This window comes from Xyrauchen texanus, chromosome 38, assembly GCF_025860055.1.
Source record: "Xyrauchen texanus isolate HMW12.3.18 chromosome 38, RBS_HiC_50CHRs, whole genome shotgun sequence".
NCBI classification, from domain to species: domain Eukaryota; kingdom Metazoa; phylum Chordata; class Actinopteri; order Cypriniformes; family Catostomidae; genus Xyrauchen; species Xyrauchen texanus.
Genome location: NC_068313.1, coordinates 4767229 through 4786694, shown reverse-complemented (window position 1 = coordinate 4786694; position 19466 = coordinate 4767229). Strand labels below are relative to the sequence as shown.

The following is a 19466-nucleotide window of genomic DNA, read 5'->3' as shown; positions in this document are numbered from 1 at the left end:
ATATCTGTTAGTACTTCAAGATTTCCAAGAGTTATGAAATAATTAGTAAATCGAGTGTCATATTGCTCAATTAAAATATCTTCTCTTTATCGTGTGTCTTACACAAAAGCAGGCCACACCATCTACAAACAGGTGAATCAGGTACCATTCATTCAAGTCTGGTTATCTGCAGCTCATTAGATGAAACTACCAGAGTTATGCAGTCCAAAATAGGGAAAAAAGACAAGAGAACCCAACAATTTAAATTTTCTTACCAAACCAGATGTGTGCAAACATGACTAAGGACTTTATTTTCCAAATATTTTATCCCCTATATTATCCACAAATAAAAGTGATCTCTTCAAGTGTGTGTATATATATATATATATATATATATATATATATATATATATATATATAATAACATATATTATGACATACCATCATAACATATATTATAACATTCTATAATCCCTTAGTGTGACAAAAATCTCCTTTGGAACTTATTTTCTATTTTCAGGTCCCCATGCAGTCCTTAGAAAGCACAACATTCTGAGACAACTTGAAAATGTGTACATGAGTCTCCCACGTTGTATTCGTTGTCCTTCTTCCGTATCTTCAGATGATCAGGTGATCGTCAGACACATCGCCATGATAAATGGCTATGAACGCACCGATTGCACCTCGTTGTTTCAACCAAAAAGGAAGTCACTGATGTTGAAAGCAACGTCTTCTTGTTAGATCTCATAACACCCCGCCTTTTTTAAACCATTTTTTGATAGTTTTTCTCTATTTTTATATAATAATAATAATGACTATATAATTATCCTTGATATAAATTCAAAAGTAGTTCCTCTGTCAATTTAAATAAATAATTTTGGCAATCTTCATAACGGTGGTACAGTATGTAAATTAAATGAATGATTACGTAAAAAATCCAACTTAGTCAGAAAAGAGGGCAAGATAATTTGAAAGAAAGTTTAAAAACAGCAGGAAGAGTGAGATAGATAGAAAGAAAGATGCAAATAAAACTATCCACTTCTTTAGAAATTCAGAATGTATGTACAGGACTCATTTCTGAATCGGAAAAGCGCTCGTATTTGCAGTAGCTCCTCATATGTGTGTTTGTGTGTGACAGTGCACCGTGGTCCGTAGTTATAGTCCTGTGTTATACCAGTGTGTAGGACTTTGCGTAGGGATTGTTGCTTTGTTTCAGGTGTCCTCTGGAGTCCAGCAGTGATTCCTGGGAGCTGCTGAGTTTGGCGGCCTGGGCGAGGTCGCCTGGCTCACGCTGTGGCAGTGTGGATGAAGTTCCCGGCTGCCACTGCTCTGCGGCCTCTCTGCTGGGGGGGCCGGAGGACGAGAGGGCAGTTGAGGGGGTCTCGGAGGGCGTGGGTGCCAGCAGGGCCGGCCTCTTAGGCATTCGGCTCTTCTGTGGGTCCATACAAGTCTGTCCTGTAGCCTCACGACCTGAAGGGGGCGCTCCCCGGTTCAGCAGGAAGTCCATGCGTAGGTATGGGGGTAGATGTACCAGTTCACCTGCTGTGAGACAGACAGAGTAAATAAAGATTTAGACATTATTCTTTTATTTGAATAAATAAAGTTACATTTCTAGATTCAACAGAACATTTTATTCAGTCCTTTGTTTTGATGGACAAGAAAAACTAGCTTCATACCATGTGACTCACATTTGGTTTTTGACCATTGAAAATAGTTCAAATGTTTTTTTTTTTTAAACAATTTATGCATATTGAGAGCCCCATATGGAAGGGGATCCATATGGAAAGGAATTAAGATATATTTAATACTTCTGAGGGCACTCCTTCTGTGTTAAAACACATTTTTGAACTCACACCATTGATATAATGTAACACCAGATGCAGAAGTCAACTGATTTTAGTAATAGACCTACCGACCTCTAAATTGAAACAATAATACTGTCACCTTTCTAAGCTTATTTTTTTTACCTATAGTTTTGTTTAAAAATAATAGGTGAAAATTTTAATTTATTATGATTCTCAGTATATATCGATCCATTGCAAGAAATATTCATATATTTCTTTCACCAGTAAAAAAAAAAAAATCCAGCAGAGATACAGATGGACTCCAGACAGCACAGATACATTTATCCAGGCACTCAATTCTGAAGAATTGAACAATAAAACCTCTAAATGTATTAATAAAAATGTTTTACTAACAAGGATAGTGTAAATTTGGCTTCAAATGAAATCAATTATATATTTCAAAAAGCAGCCTGTAAAACTGATTTGAAAAAGAAAGGCAAAAAACATCCTAAGAAAACAACCAAAACGAAAAAATGGTTTCAGACAGACTGTAAAACATTAAGAAAATATCTCAGAAAATTATCAAATCTGAAACATAATGAACCAAACAATACAGACATAAGAACTGACTCCTGTTCAAAATTACAACAACACAAACAAACAATTAGAGTAAAAAAGCAAAACCATCTTACTAAAAACAAAATGTACCTATCCAAAATAGATTTGTCACCAAAACATCTAAATGAGAATTACAATCAGGTCAAACTAAAACTAAAAATACATGAAAACACAATAAAAGATAATCAAAATCCACTTGTCTTTCCTATAACACATGACAAATTGGTTCAAAAATGCAAAAATATTGTGGCACTGACAACATTCTTGGTGAAATGCTGAAATAGCACACCTGAGCAGCAAATTATTTTTGAGCACAAATGATTGAACCTTGTACAGTTCAGGCTGTTTCCCTGACATCTGCAGCTAAGGACTTATTACCCCAATTCACAAGAGTGGAGACAAATTGGATCCTACTTATTTCAGAGGCATTTGTGTGAGCAGTAATTTGGGGAAGTTTTTTAGTAGTATTTTAAAACATTAAATTAAATTATAACAGAAATTTTATAATATGTTATGTTGTTTAACTTTAGTTAAAATATTGATTAATATGTTTGTTAGTTTTTTTATATAAAACCTCTGCTTTGGCAATATTGTATTATTTACATTCATGCCAATAAAGCCACTTTGACTTGAATTTAATTAAAAATCATGAAAAACTGTAATCATAAATACTTTAATAGTGACCAGTTACAGAGCATAAGATATACATTCAGTCATATTGTACATTCATTTGATTTTAAACAAAAAAAATTATTTTAATCAAAAGTCCATGGACACATTATTCATCAACAGACAAGAATAAATGTACCTTTTTTACAGTATTACTTTAATAATTAAATAAACTTTCCATCTCAAAGGATTTAATTGTTTTCATTTTGCTGGGATATTGTGACCATCATTTGGGACACATCAGCAGTATTACATGCAACTCAGTCCAATACAGTAAAGCCTGTGCTTGGAGTTCACCTCTCATTCAGTCACTCCATTGTGACTGAAAACTGCTGTTTTGTAATGACAGACAATACCTGCGCAGGACGCCCCTGTTTGCCCTTACGAAACAGCGCCAGGACTATCACTAACCAAAAGCTTCCTGTGGGTGCATAGCATCCAGAATCATTCACAATGAGCCAGAAACCTTAAACTCAATCCAGTAACCCAAGAGCTGTCTGGGCCTGAAATGATCCCTGGGGGGCCCAGACGGCGACTGCGTTAGACCCGCTAAAAGAACACACATGTTTGCACGTGCACTTTATATAGGTATATATAGGTAGTTTATATAGGTATTTTATTTCGTTGTGTAGTCTCATGTGGTCCTATGTTGGTCCTTTGTTGTTTTTATGTAGCACCATGGTCCTGGAGGAACGTTGTCTCGTTTTGCTGTGTACTGTACTAACTGTATATGGTTGAAACGACAATAAAAACCACTTGACTTGACTTGACACAGTGTGTTTGGAAAGCAGCTTTCCAGCCAACAGCCATGATCACAGAAACTGATAGCACACTGTAAGAGTGACGGCTGAGGGATGAACTGGTGAAATGAGAAATACGGGGAAAAAGAACACACACACACACACACAAAAGAAAACACACTTAATCATGTATTCATTTACACAGTCCACTCTAAAGCAAACACATGTAGCAATTTCTTTTTTTTTTTTTTTTTTAGCATTTTTTGTTTGATATCAGCTTAACAGCATATGTTCTGTGAAACACTTGAAATTCTGTTCTTGAATTTTCTATTACTTTCACCATAGAGCTTTAAGTAAAAGGATTTTTAGGCTGTGAGGGATAGACTTACTGTATCTTCAATGGACTGTACAGCAGTTTAAAGAGTTTTGGATTATTCTGCAGACAAAACATTGATACAACATCTGTCCAAGAACATCCAGTACACAAAGAACTCCAGACAACAATAGTTGTGGAAAATCAGATGGGATCTAGGACATTTATACAGCTTTATACAGTTTGTGCTATTGAAGAGATGGCAAGTCTATTCCTCACAGTCTTGATGTCATTCCCATTAAAAATCAAAGATGGCACTAGCGAATAAGGTATTTTCTGGCTGATAACAGACCACATACATGTAGACTGAACAAAACCAAATTTAAACCAACCACTGTTTGTTTAGTTTGTACATGCCAATTAGGGGTGGGGAAATCTTAATCGATGATATCTGATATAAATCAGCAGTTACTCAAATACTCATACAAGCCCATCTGGCACCAACAATCATCCAAGCGATTATCTAATCAGCCAATCGTGTGGCAGCAGTGCAGTGCATAAAATAATGCAGATACAAGTCAGGAGCTTAAATTAATGTTCACATCAACCATCAGAATGAGGAAAATGTGATCTCAGTGATTTGGAGAGTGGCATGATTGTTGGTGCAAGATGGTTTGAATATTTCTGTAACTGCTGATCTCCTGGGATTTTCAAGCACAACAATCTGTAGAATTAACTCAGAATGGTGCCAAAATAAAAAAACAGCCAGTGAGGGGCAATTCTGTGGATGGAAACACCTTCCATCAGAGGTCAACAGAGAATGGCCAGACTGGTTCGAACTGACAAAGTCTATAGTAACTCAGATAACTGCTTTGTACAATGGTGATGAGAAGAATATCATCTTAGAATGCTATTCTGAGATGCGGGTTGGTGCTGTTTTGGCGACACGAGGGGCACCTACACAATATTAGACTAGGTGGTTTTAATGTTGTAGCTGATCGGTGTATACATATACATACTAACAAGGTAAATGCGACACACTTGGGAAGCAATCAGGGAAGGAACCTGGAACAGAGACACAACAAAGGAAAACACAGAACTTCAAAATAAAAGTCTCTTTGGAGAAAATATAACAATGAAGTGACAACTGTTGTAACCATAAGTGTAGTAACCATGGTTCAATTTGTGGTAACTATGGTTTTAATACAAATACCATGGTTAAACTATGGGTACTATAGTAAAACCATGGTTAATGTTTGTAAGGGAAAGTTTAAACAACTATCAGGTGCTTTTATTCAATTATAATATCATCTGATTGTTATATCTCTAAAAATATTTTCTTCTGTAAAAAGAAGGCTTTTTGTTAGCAACTATTGTGTAGCTAGCTACTTTTTAAAAAGAGTATCTTGACTGTAGTTTAACTGCATTAAGTTATGAATAGCTTGTAGCTTGGGAATCTACAGTTTCAAAATGGCTTCCCCAACCCTGTATCAGACTGTAAGATAATGGACTGTTGGTGGTCATTGGCTGTCCCGTCTGATGCTCGGACTATAGGTAGACACATATATCAGTTTTAATGATTAATCGTGCTGATAGTTGCTTTTTAATATTCATCCATATTTATGTATATTTATATAGAAACGTCCCCATCAGTACATACCTTGTGTTTCCAGCTTCATATCTTGTGAATAACAATAAACTCTATTCCTCAATAAATCTCATCTGGTGAAATATATAAATATACTGTATATATAAAACCCTGGTGAATATGTAGGCTATAAAAAGCTTAATTTGGTAGGATTTAAATAGTGAGCATTGTAATGTAATCTGTCTGTGGAGAGCAGGGTGGAGCCGAGCGGCGTCTGGACCAAGCGAGACTAGGAAGATAAGTGACGAATCACTTCCACCTGTGTGTCACACCTGCCTTGCGTTCCAGCGAGGGGAGATGGGAGTATTTATGGAGAGAAGACAATGGCAGATGGGAGAGAGATGTATGAAGCTTGTCACCGTGTTTGAGTGTTTTTATGATTTGATGCAGTATACTGAAAAGTGTCATTAAATGTCTGTGTGTTTGTCAAGCTAGTCCCAGCTTCCTCCTTACCTTAATTGTTACACGGTCATTTCAAAATAAGATTCCCTGAGTGTTTTGGGCTCATTTATAGTTCGATTAAAAATCGATTCTGATTATTATTGGGATTTTAACTGAATAATAAACTGCATATGGAATTGTATTAATTTTGGACTCTTATTGCTACAGTGTCTATGCTAGTCATAGTAAAGAAAGTACATTTAAAAAAAAAAATCTATAAATCGATTTAAACAACTATCGGCTGATTGATTGTTATGAAACTTTCCCACCATCTTAGTTATTGTTATTGGCAAAATCCACTATCAGTCAACCTCTAGCTGGGACTACCTCAAGGAACAATCCAAACTACTAGTGCAAGCATGATATGTTCATAATAATAGGCAAAATAGCTGAGAGCTGATCACCAGGGTTGTGTGATAGGACGATATAATCAGATATCGACGATATCTTGCATAGATCCCGATGGCGATTTGCGACAATCATTGACAGACGATCATAGACAATATCGGGAAAAGGCAAAACCATGGATCTGGGAAGTCACCAAATATATTAAACAGTAGCCAGGTTGCAAAATTAGCACCCGCCACCTGCCACATGGGACAAGGCTGAATCCAGTTCGCAAGCTCATCCTCCAAATTTCATGCGTGGGTAATATTGCTCATCTACCCACAACAGGCAGGCGACCTATAAGACGATTTGGAGTGACACATGACATTAAATGCTGTTAGACACAAAGACATGCAGAAAGAAGAAACACACTTTATTATATTTAAAAGAACAGACATAAAAGAAAAGCTGTCAATCCTCGTGTCTAATTCGCAATTTGTTCAAATTTGTGCAGCATGTGCCTGTCTTGTGGAACAGGAGCATGTTTCATTCGTCTGAAAACTGTTTGCTAGAATAATGTCATCTATTTGAATGCTGCAAATTATCTTCAATCATCTCAGGAGGTGCTGTGAGTTTAGTTTGCTTTATTTCCACGGAGCAGTTTGTGGCATTGTGAACGCAACTCAGTAATGTTCATATGCATGTTCAGTAATATACTGTATATCTTTCTATTAAAAATACTAAGACAAAAGTGATTAAACCATAAAATAATACAAGACACTTTCCCCTTGAACCCAAGATGTAGTTCTATTTTCTGTTCTATAGGCAGCATTAACTAAACGCAATACAAACACAAATTCAATAAGAACACACATTAGCAGCATTATTTTGGGAACACAAGGGAATTTATTAGGCTTATTTACCATTATTATTATTATTATTATTATCTTTAAATTAATAATTTTCTTTATTTCTTAGTTTGTAAGCAATTAGTAATTTTCCACCTGTTGTCATTGATGGATGCTTGCGTGATGGCAAATGAGGCGGTAAATGTTTGTATTTGAGGAGGTGGTTATATAAAAGATTTTATATAAGAATCACTTTGTTATTTTAATTTTTTGATTTTTTGTTTAATTTAAAGTGCAATTTGAATTTAGTTATTCATGTTTCAATAATTTAAATACATTTTTAAAGAATAATCAATAAGCAAAAACATTCACCGACCCTTGACATGGGAGTTGACAAAATAATCAGATATTGCAATATTTTTAAGGTGATTCTCTTTTAAAAAAAAATCCATATCACCCAGCCCTACAGAACAAATATTTAAAATATACTGCACTTGAATTTCAAACCCCTTGAGCACAAGGCAATTGAAGCTTGCTGAAGCCTATGCCAATTCCTAGAGTATGATTTGTTACTCCAAAAAGTAATCCACTACATATTAATAATTACTTCTCTAAAATTGTAATCAGATTGCTTTGCAGATTGCCTCTTGGAAAAATAATGCTGATATTTCCAACTGATCCCATGTCACATACAAGCCACACTTTCAGCATCATGTGTTTTTCCTTAACAATGTCTCATTAGGAGGCGCTCACCCTTCAGCTGTTACAAAAATGCAACACCTCGCAGAGTTGGGGCGAGTGGAATTTGTGGAACGCTGTGTTCTTCCTGACACGTGTGGAATGTTGTTATGGACTAAGCAAGACACGGAGGGGTTAAGCCATTGCGCACCATCTCCAGGACGCGAGCTGGGTCCAAGTTGGGGCGGCAAAGCTCATTTTTAGAGTGGCAGCTACCATTCCATGCCACTTTCTGGCCCCGTCCCTGAATCACTACTGTTGAATGTAGTAAATGTAATAAATGTAAACACTACTTTCTGACAAAGAAGCCAACTTGGTAACTAATTACCAACACTGCCCATATCATCATAGTAAAGCTCCAACTAAGCAATCTGTTAATAAAACTATGGAAGACAATTAATGCTTTTCAACTTTTTAGTCTTACCAGGTCTGTGTGCTTTGGGCACGGCCATATTCATGACCCGGGTGGCGTCCTGTGGTTTGGGTGGGGAGGCGGTGAATCGGCAGATGCCGGACTCTGATGGCGTGCTGGACGTCAGGCTGTCTGTGTAGTCATTGGTGCCGGCGGTCATCTGCTCGGAGGACGTGTCTGAGATGAAGCATTCTGTGATTGTGAACTTTGCATGTCTCAGCTGTTCCTCCATCTTGGCATGTTCGTAGGCACGGGCTAACTCCTCGTACGTGGAAGACGCACTCTCAGTAGACACCATACTGCTGCGAGCTCGGTCTGTGAGGGAATACGCACACAATTGAAATGACAATGCTTTTGGGATGTTCCTGCATGAGTAGGCAGTGAAATCACCAACAATGCTTGAGTGCCATTTCAAAGCAAAATGCTGCACGAAGTCCTCAAACTTAAATGTGATTTGTGAAATGTGAAATGTGCAAGGATGCAACCACATATTTGAGGGGTCAAAAGTAATGATTTGTGAATCAACCATTGAACCATTATGATACTGACTGGTAAATTGTACATTATCCCGCTTATCACAATTATATAATAAAAAATACACTTAATAAATTATATATATAAGCAATATCACACGAGCAAGAGTGCGATATGGCCCTACATCAGCAATGCTGTGGTTCGGCCACAGGCACGAGGCCGCTGGCCATAGGTAATTACAGCAGTGCTGATGTAGGGCCATATAGCACGATTGCGAGTGTGATATTACTTATATACAACAGTTCAATGAACAAGTACATATAAAAAAAAAAATAGGAAAATGGTCATAAAAACGCATTTGTGCATGGAACTACTTTCTTACACGACCGATCAGAATATGCTGTTGCTGGTTCAAAACAAATGATGCGTCCAAGGCTTCGTTAGTAATTCAAAAAGTTCACTTCAGAAATAGTATCACGGCTTATGCCGTTTCTAACAAGTTATTGGATAAATAAGGATAGATGGCTGGATGTGTGTGTGTGTGTGTGAGAGAGAGAGAGAGAGAGAGAGAGAGCATGTGCAATCAACTGTTGCCACACCCAATCAGAGATTCTGTCAGCTTTAACAGTGGAAAATATACTGTACGTCCAAGAGGGGGTATTCCTCTCTATTTCGTGGTAGCCGGTCCGCAAGAGTCAATCACTATAGAAACAGCGATGTCCTCTGCCATTTTAAACAGTATGTATCCAATGTGGAAACTCCGATAATAGGTAAGCACTTGAGTTCTGTAATAAATCAGTCTGTTGTGTCTCTCAGCATGAGCCTTAATCCTGAAGTTGTCCGTTTAAAGCCTTTTAAAGCTATTTCCTAGCTTTGGTAATGTATTAGTAATATGAGTGATCATGGAGCGCAGTTCTATTTAAACAATGACTAACGGATTCACTTTACGTCACCAAATGGCTCATATTACACACAAAAATTATCTTTTGCCACCACCTGCTTGCTAACATATGATGGTGTCACACCATCAGTGCTCATGGAACGTCTCTCGTCCAATCAGATTCGAGGACCGAAACTAACTGTGGTATATCACATAATAAAATATACACAAATACATTATTTTAGAAGCTTACTTGTAGAGACTGCAGAGAGTCAGAACAAAGCCATGTAGGAAATGGTCAGTTTTGCCAAAGACAACCATAATTTTTTAAATATATTTAATGCTGAATGCCAAGACCAGAGGTCACAATCAAGTATTCCGGAGAGCCGTGTACTAAAAGATTTGAATGGGATCCTCTAATCACAGAGCCCAGGACAGCATTCCCAGTTAAAAAGACATAGATTTTTGTATTTTTGCTGCTCAGTAAATATCTTTTTGGACTGGGGAGGCAGTTTTCATCAAACTCTTTTTTTCTTGGGTATTTCTTCAAATTTGGACACTTCTGTGTCCCATGGGTTGATTTTTATAAAAAAAAAAAAACAGGTTTTAAAACGGCAAAACATTTTTTTTCTAAATAAGTATCTTGTTTTCCAATAAAAACATCTAAACATTCAAAATGGCACCAGATATTAAGTCTTTTTTCAGTGAAATATGACAACATTTAGTAAACTTTATGCTTAAAACAAGAAAAAGAAAAATCTGCCAACGGGATAAGAAAAATAAACCTAATTCAAAGGGGGGGAAAAAAAAATGATCCCACTTTATATTAGGTGTATTTAACTACAATGAACTTAAGCATTTGATACAATGTACTTATGTGCATACGTGTTGTTACAATGCACTTACATTTAAAGTACGGGAATTTTATTATATTTGTAGTTACACGGTTGTACTTAAGTATTTGATACATTTGATACAATGTACTTATGTGCATAAAATTGTTAAATTGCACTTACATTTAAAATACATGCATTTAATTATAATTGTAGTTAACCTCACCCTAAAACCTAACTCTAACCTATAACCCTAGACCTACCCCTACTCCTAAACCTACCTGTACCTCAATCTCAGTAGCAGCAAAAGAGAATCTTGTGAGAATTTTGCAGAACAATGTGTAATTACACAGTTAATACATTGTATTGTATGTATTTCAATGTTAGTACATAGTAGATAAAGACACCTAATATAAAGTGTGACTAAAAGAATTATGGAAAACAAGACAAAAATACTAATTATGTTTTTGTTTTTTAACTTTTTTTTTCATCTCATTTAAACTGTATTGTTTTAGCCTTGTCCCAGACCCAAATTTCAAAATTAAACTATGAAAAGCCACAAAAAAAAAAAAATGATTACATTTAAAACGTTGATCATCTAAACAGACATTAACAATTTAAATAATTATTGTGTGAAAACGATTTCATTATATATATATATTTTAAATACATATCAATAATAATTTCCAATCAAGCTGTAATATTGCAAAATATTACACAAAATATTGTGAAAATATTATTTAATTGTGTGTATTTAGTAGTGATGTCCTGATACAATTTTTTTGAGAATGAGAAAGATACTTCATTTTTGGTACTCGCCAATTCAAAGTCGGACACCTGTTCTTTTTTTTATTTTATGAACTATTTATTTCAATTTTATCATAAAAAAGGTGTTTAATAAATTAATTCATTAAAACCTTTATCAAATGAAAATATAAAAATTAATTTTCAATGTATAATGTATTGATGTTTATCAAATAGTTTATCTAATACACAGAACCTCAAAGCACAACCCAAAATCTGAATGTTACATATATATAGTGCTTTTCTGACGCTACACTCAAAGCACCTTAAGGTGCGTACACACTGCCAGCGACTTTATCGCTCCAGGTCGCCAGTGGCTGGCGGTGAAGTCGCTAGTGGGCGTTCCCACTACTGGTTGCCTAGTAACGTTTATAAATGACATTCACGGGTGCCATTCCATTGCTGTTGACAGCGAATCTCTTTTCTTGCCACTAAAAACAAACATTTTGGAGGGAAAAGACTAAATATAAATGGAATCAGTACATAAAATGCTTTAAATCAAAGATGAATGAGAAACAAGGCGTGCTGTTTGCCATAGCGGCTGTTTATCTGCGGCGAAAATGCAAATGCCGGTCCATAAAATCCCCGCGATCTCAGATACACTTTTCCACGCAGTATTTGTCTTAAAAATGTCCTTGTACGTGGGAAGAGACATATCATAGAGCACTGGAAAATTTCTAACAACAAGAATTAGCCTTTCATCCATCTTTCCGTTACTGCAGGAACTGAGAGAGAGAGAGAAGGATCACGTGAGCTCTCCCGTCGTCTCTCCTATTGGCTGTCGCTTCCGTTAGTCGCTCCAAAGTTGAACTTTTCTCAACTTTGTCGCGTCGCTGGACACGCCCACATCTAGCGCCAACGGTCGCGACAGCTCGTGTCGCCGGAAGTCGCTGTGCTCGCATTGAAAATGAATGGTATTGAGTCGCTGTCGCGCGCGATGTCGCTGGCAGTGTGTACGCACCTTTACACAGTGCGACAGCAGCCATAGCCATAGAGAGAAGAGAGTAGAGTTATGGAGCCACTTAATGGATGGGGATTATTAGGAGGCTATGATTGAGAAGGGCCAATGGGGGAATTTGGCCAGGACACTGGGGTTATACCCCTGCTCATTATGAGAAGTGCCCTGTTTTTTTTTTAATGACAACAGAGAGTCAGATATCTCATCCAATGGACGGTGCCTTTTTACAGTATACTGTAGTGTGCCCATCATTATACTGGGACAATAGAACCCACACAGACCACAGGGTGAGCACCCCCTGCTGGCCTCCCTAATACCTCTTCCAGCAGCAACCTTAGTTTTCCCCAGGAGGTTTCCAACCAGGTACTGACCAGGCTCAACCCTGCTTAGCTTCAGTGGGCAACCAGTCTTGAGCTACAGGGTGATATGGCAGCTGGCGAAATTGGCAACATTGGAGGTTTATTTTGCCAAATAAAGTGCTGCAAAACAAAGCATCACAGATGTACGATATTGCTTAAGTATAATACAATTACTGCTCATTTATTATTATAATTAGTAGCAGTAGAATTAGTAGTAGTATTACAGACAACAAACAGAGCATGTGATGCTCATTACGGTGTTTTTACGGTATATGAGCCTTGGAGGAGGAGCTTTAAAAGGTATGAGCAGCCGGCATATGCACAACACTCTCCACTCACCACACATTCACAAGTGCTCACATTTGAATTACATGCAAACTATATATTCATCTCATTAAATCACAGCTTTTGTGACATAAAGTGATTTAAATTTGTGGGCTGAATGTTTACGTAATGACATTCGTACATCAGATGTTATCAGATTGTTTTTTTGATATCGGAGCATTTTTACAAGTACGAGTACCTGGTATCAGTCCCGATACCAGCATCGGTATCAGGACATCCCTAGTATTTAGAATACATAAAATGTTAGCTATGAAATTATCCTTAGCAATACAAAGTCTCTGGCCATTTTATTTCAGAAACATTCAAAATGTCACAGCAGAATTCTCCTTATGATAGAACCCCATTCATTTGCAGATTTGCTGTTACCTGTGTCCTGAGAGGGACTCACACTGTAGCTGTCACTCTCTTTATCGACGGAGCCTGTGGCGCGGGGTGTGGGCAGCCTCCAGTCTGTAGAGAGTGTGTGTGAAGAGACGGGAGGGTGGGGGCGGTTCAGGGTCCACTGGCTGGCGTAGCGGCTGCGTGTGGCAGGGCCGGCTTTAGCTGTGCGGCGGGCAGTGGGGTCTGATAGGACAAAGAAACACAGCTGATTAAAGCTGATTAACCTAAATACAAAGTGTCCAGTGTGAAGTATGGGACCAAATCTCTGTCCTCCTTGATAAAAAAAAAAAAAAAAAGACTACTGCTGTAGTAAATGAATTTAAGGGCAGTCTTGTTTTTTAGGGGGAACCAGAGTGCAGCATATGTAGTTTTTACAACAGACTACTTGTGGACAGTCTGGTTGCATAACTTATAACTGACTGAGTTTTAGTCAATTCTAAGTGATGCACATGGGCAGCTCTATGAAAATTAGACCAACAATACCACCCAGACTAGTTCAGTTCTTACTTGTACCGGGTCTAGCATCAGATACGTCTACAAGTGGTCCAGTGGCCTGGGACAGAGACTGGTAGTGAACTGTATGTGTGACGGTTGAAGATTTCTGTTTAGATGTTTCTCCAAAGTCATTGTCTGTCAACAGCACAGTGGAGCGGTCATCTGAAAAAGAGAGAACCATGATCAGGTTAAATAAAGTAAGAAAAGACCGCCATAAAACAAACTAAAGTTTTACATTTTGCAAAGAAAATGTGAGTGGTGCTTGTTCATGCAAAGTCGAGAATGTTGTGGTTGCCAGGGTGGACCTGAGTCATATGTAGAGACCAATATATGATATAGTGATGTTGTGGTTGTCAGGGGGTTGCTATGCGATTTCTAGAGTGTTCAGAGTCTGAGACTGTTTCGCTCTGATGGACCACTTATACTAAAATGAATGTGAGTTTAACAAGGTTACTAGCATTATTGGAGAGGAGGAGGCGGGAACCAGCTGAACAATCAAAGTAATATTTGTATAGGAATTTAAACAAAAAGACACACATGGCAGCTGCATGTGGCTCTTTCTCTCGCAAACTGCCACATTCCGCTCCACTTATCCCTCTCCTTGGCTGATTAGCCCGATTGGGGGCCGGACGTGTTTAGTCATGGCCCGGCCCCGCCCTCCTCCTTGTCACAGTGAGAAATTGGAACTCCCAATGGCCAAAGGATGTCTAGCCTTACAGGTAAAAGAGCCAATCACATTTTAGAGACAGACATCACCTGTCAGTACTGGTACCAATGACTGAAATTTTGGTATGAGGAACCCAAGTACGAGCACTAGTTATAGTGATGCTTGCCACAGTAAACACCACTAATAATTACCTAAAAACCAGTGAGTTTCTTACCAATTGTCTCCATAGTGTCTCTCTCCTCGATGAGTAACTGAGCTCGTGGAATATCGATGTGCATTCTCAGCGTCTGTTGCTGTTTGTTCGCTGTATCTGGTGTGCGAGCATTTTTACTGCAGATACACATGCAAACAGTTTAATTACAGCCGCTACTTCATGACAAAGTACTGATTTATAGGGCAATATCGAATAAGATATTTACCTCATTAGCATCTCTGCCAGGCTCTTTGCATCTGTTTAACATTGAGAGGGAAATATATGAATTGCACAACGTTGTTTGAGAGTATGTGTGTTTCACTGGCATACTTTATATACAATGGTCACATAAGTCCCACTTAAAAACAAGTGTCTGATGCAACAACATTCATACAAACTATAAATAAAGGCAAGCAGAATCTGCAAACAAATATATCTCAGAATTAAATTAGCTTTTCTGAGCCATCTTTGCACTGCCTTTTAACCAACTGGTGACAAGGTAATCTTTGAGAATGTAAGTAGTAAGCACCAGACAAAAATGTAATACATTATGGGGCAAGAATAATGATGTAATTCTGAAAACAGGTCTTATTATCTTCCACTTTTGTTCTTCCCTGTGTTTAATGGATGAAAAACTAAATCTGTTTTACCAAGCCATTCCACGTCATAGAGTCTTAGATCTTTATTCGAATGCCCTCTTTTATCTCAGAATGTGATTTCTGTAAATGCAACACAATTTCAAGCACAAAGCCTTTGGGAATCGAAACAATCATTACCCAGGAAATCCTCACTGACATTAAAAGCAAGCTCCATCTGAGAATGCCATGGGAAAATATTTCCAAAAACAGAGCATCCATTGACTATATTTTCTTTTAAACAGCGTGTACGTGTTAATGCCTTTTCAATTAGTACATAAAATTTGAAAAATACAACATTACCTGGGTGACGATGATTTCTGATTTGAATGCTTAATTCCACTCTTTTGTATTCTAAATGTGGAGTCTTAAATGAATAGTAGAGTGTGGAATCAATCTGTCTAGTGAATTACTTGCACATTACTTGAATTACTCGCCAACTTGCACACACCAGCAAAGAAATTATGCGGCACACATACAGTATTTACGGCAAGTTAATTTTTTATAGATCCCACTGTGTGCATGGGAAATTGTGTACTCACATTTCAATGACCATTTTGTGCACATTTTTATCATGCCCCTGGACTGTTTCTGTTAGGAATTCCTTGTCTTGTTTCACTGTTGCCCTTGTTTGCCTTTTTTGTCACCTTTGCTTTCCTTAGTTTTCTCTTCATTCCCCTGTTGTCTGCCCTGTGTCTCACTAATCTATTGTTTATGAACTACATTTCCCACAATCCACCTGCCGTCATCACTGCCATTTTGTTCATTGTTTTCACCTGTGTCTCATTTGTATTATCACTCCCTGTGTATTTAAGCCCTGCTTTTTGTTCACTCCTTGTCGTTCGTTGAATGTTGTTTAGCCTGGTTTGCTGTCCTTGCCTATGTTCCCTGTTTTATGTTTATTTCCCCATTGAGGGTTTTCCTTTGTGTTTGTTTTCTTAATAAAGTTAAGCTGCATTTTTGATCCGCTCTCCTCGTCTGCCTTCGCTGCCTCATTCATAACAGAACGAACGAACCACAATGGATCTAGCGGCTTTCTTCAATGAGCTGACCCAAGCGGATCTGTCGATCCGCGAATACACCTACTTTTTTGTCGCCGCGACCAGCATTGGCGGATGGAGAGAGGAAGCGCTGAAATCGAGGGTTACACCTGGCGAGAGTACGTCGATCTGATCTTGTCGACTTTCACAGCTGGCGAACCTCCTCTCTCGATCCCGGGTGTGCTCTCCACGGGAATCAACACCTCCACGCTGCCAGCTTGGTCCGCTCCAGAGCCGGTGTGCCCAGCTTCCTCTGTTCCTGAACCAGCGTGCTCAACTTCGCCCGCTCTAACGCCAGCGCGCTCAACCTTGTCAGCCCGAAGGAGGAGGAGGGCAGAAGCTTCTGCTTGTTACTCCACGCCTGCCACGGTCGGTGAGCCAGTGCCCTCGCCTGCCCCGGTCTGCGAGCCAGAGCCCTCATCAGCTACAGTCGGCGAGCCAGAACCCTCGCCTGCCCCGGTCTGCGAGCCAGAGCCCTCGTCAGCCACGGTCAGCGAACCCAAGCCAGTGCATACCACGGTCATCCAGCCAGAACCTGTCGCCTCAGAGGTCAGTGAGCCAGTGCCTGACGCCTTGGTTGTCCCTGAGCCAGCGCCTGTAGCCTCCGACGTCAGCGAGCCAGCGCCTGTAGCCTCCGACGTCAGCGAGCCAGCGCCTGTAGCCTCCGACGTCAGCGAGCCAGCGCCTGTAGCCTCCGACGTCAGCGAGCCAGCGCCTGTAGCCTCCGACGTCAGCGAGCCAGCGCCTGTAGCCTCCGACGTCAGCGAGCCAGCGCCTGTAGCCTCCGACGTCAGCGAGCCAGCGCCTGTAGCCTCGACCGTCCCTGAGCCAGCACCTGTGGTCTTGTCCGTCCCAGAGCCAGTAGCCATGACTGTCCAAGAGCCAGCGCCAGTAGCCATGACTGTCCAAGAGCCAGCACCAGTAGCCATGACCGTCCAAGAGCCAGCACCCCTCGAGCCTCCCAGGGCTCCTCCTTCCGAGCTTTCCAGAGCTCTGCCTTCCGAGCTTCCTGAGCTTTCCAGAGCTCTGCCTTCCGAGCTTCCTGAGCTTTCCAGAGCTCTGCCTTCCGAGCTTCCTGAGCTTTCCAGAGCTCTGCCTTCCGAGCTTCCTGAGCTTTCCAGAGCTCCACTCTCCGAGCTTTCCAGAGCTCCACCTTCCGAGCTTCCTAGAGCTCCGCCTTTCGAGCCTCCCGAGCTTGCCAGAACTCCGCCTCCCGAGCTTCCTAGAGCTCCACCTTCCGAGCCTCCCGAGCTTTCCAGAGCTCCGCCTCCCGAGCTTTCCAGAGCTCCGCCTCCCGAGCTTTCCAGAGCTCCGCCTTCCGAGCCTCCCGAGCTTTCCAGAGCTTCACCTCTCAAGCCTCCCAGGGCTCCGCCTCTCAAGCCTCTCGAGCCTCCCAGGACTCCGCCTCCAGAGCCTCTCGAGTCTTCCACGGCCCTTCTCCCCGAGCCTCCTACGGCTCCATCTCCAGAGCCTCCTACGGCTCCGCCTCCCGAGCCTCCTACGGCTCTGCTCCCAGAGACTCCAGAGCTTCCTATGGCTCCTCCTCCCAAGCCTCCTAGGGCTCCGCCTCCCAGGGCTCCATCTCTCAAGTCTCTCGAGTCTGCCAGGGCTCCTCCTCTCGAGCCTCCCAGGGCTCCGCCTCTCGAGCGTCCCTCTGCTCTGCCTCCTGAGCCTCCCACGGCTCTGCCCCCTGAGCCTCCCGAGCTTTCCATGGTTCCTCCTCCCTCGGCTCTGCCTCCTGAGCCTCCCACGGCTCCGCCCCCTGAGGCCTCCAGAGCCTCCCTCAGCTCCGCCTCCAGAGCCTCCCTCAGCTGAGCCTCCCAAGCTTTCCATGGTTCCTCCTCCCTCGGCTCTGCCTCCTGAGCCTCCCACGGCTCTGCCCCCTGAGGCCTCTGAACCTCCAGAGCCTCCCTCAGCTCCGCCTCCAGAGCCTCCCTCAGCTGAGCCTCCCTCGGCTCCGCCTCCCGAGCCTCCTACGGCTCCGCCTCCAGAGCCTCCTACGGCTCCGCCCTCAGAGCCTCCCGAGCCTCCTGCGGCTCCGCCGCCAGAGCCTTCCAGGTCACCGCCTTTAGGGCCTCCTCCCAGGGGTCCTGACCCTGTCCCTGACCTGTGGCCTCCTCCCAGACCTTCTGACCCTGTTCCCGTCCTGTGGCCTCCTCCCAGGCCTCCTGACCCAGTCCCTGTCCTGTGGCCGCCTCCCAGGCTACCTGACCCTGTTCCAGTCCTCTGGCCTCCTCCCAGGTCTCCTGACCCGGTCCCTGTCCTGTGGCCTCCTCCCAGGCCTTCTGACCCTGTTCCCGTCCTGTGGCCTCCTCCCAGGCCTCCTGATCCAGTCCCTGTCCTGTGGCCTCCTCCCAGGCCTCCTGACCCAGTCCCTGTCCTGTGGCTTCCTCCCAGGCCTCCTGACCCTGTTCCCGTCCTGTGGCCTTCCCCCAGGCCTCCTGACCCGGTTCCTGTCCTGTGGCCTCCTCCCAGGCCTCCTGACCCAGTCCCTGTCCTGTGGCCTCCTCCCAGGCCTCCTGACCCAGTCCCTGTCCTGTGGCTTCCTCCCAGGCCTCCTGACCCGGTCCCTGTCCTGTGGCCTCTGCCCAGGCCCCCTGACCCGGTCCCTGTCCAGTGGCCTTCTGTGCCCCCTTGGACTTCCTGCCTGCCCTTTTGTGCCCCCTTGGACTTCCTGTCTACCCGTCGTTGCCCCCCTTGGTCTGTCTGCCCACCACAAGCCCCCCAGTCTATGGACATTTTTGGTTTTGTTTTATGTTGATCATCTGGAATCCGATCCTTGAGGGGGGGCTATGTTAGGAATTCCTTGTCTTGTTTCACTGTTGCCCTTGTTTGCCTTTTTTGTCACCTTTGCTTTCCTTAGTTTTCTCTTCATTCCCCTGTTG

The 19466-nt window shown here is 41.6% G+C and overlaps 1 protein-coding gene across 1 annotated transcript in view; it reads right to left on the bottom strand.

Annotated features, from left to right (window-relative positions):
- Positions 1-457: 457 nt before the first annotated feature.
- The window catches only part of dscamb (Down syndrome cell adhesion molecule b), a 241943-nt gene continuing 222934 nt past the window's right edge, over positions 458-19466 (bottom strand). The window contains exons 28-33 of the mRNA XM_052110114.1: positions 15133-15163; positions 14928-15043; positions 14059-14208; positions 13537-13734; positions 8530-8832; positions 458-1521 (exon numbers count right to left, since the gene is read on the bottom strand). Of these exons, the coding sequence (XP_051966074.1) occupies positions 1148-1521; positions 8530-8832; positions 13537-13734; positions 14059-14208; positions 14928-15043; positions 15133-15163 (1172 nt within the window). The 3' untranslated portion in view covers positions 458-1147. The remainder of the gene's footprint in view (positions 1522-8529; positions 8833-13536; positions 13735-14058; positions 14209-14927; positions 15044-15132; positions 15164-19466) is intronic.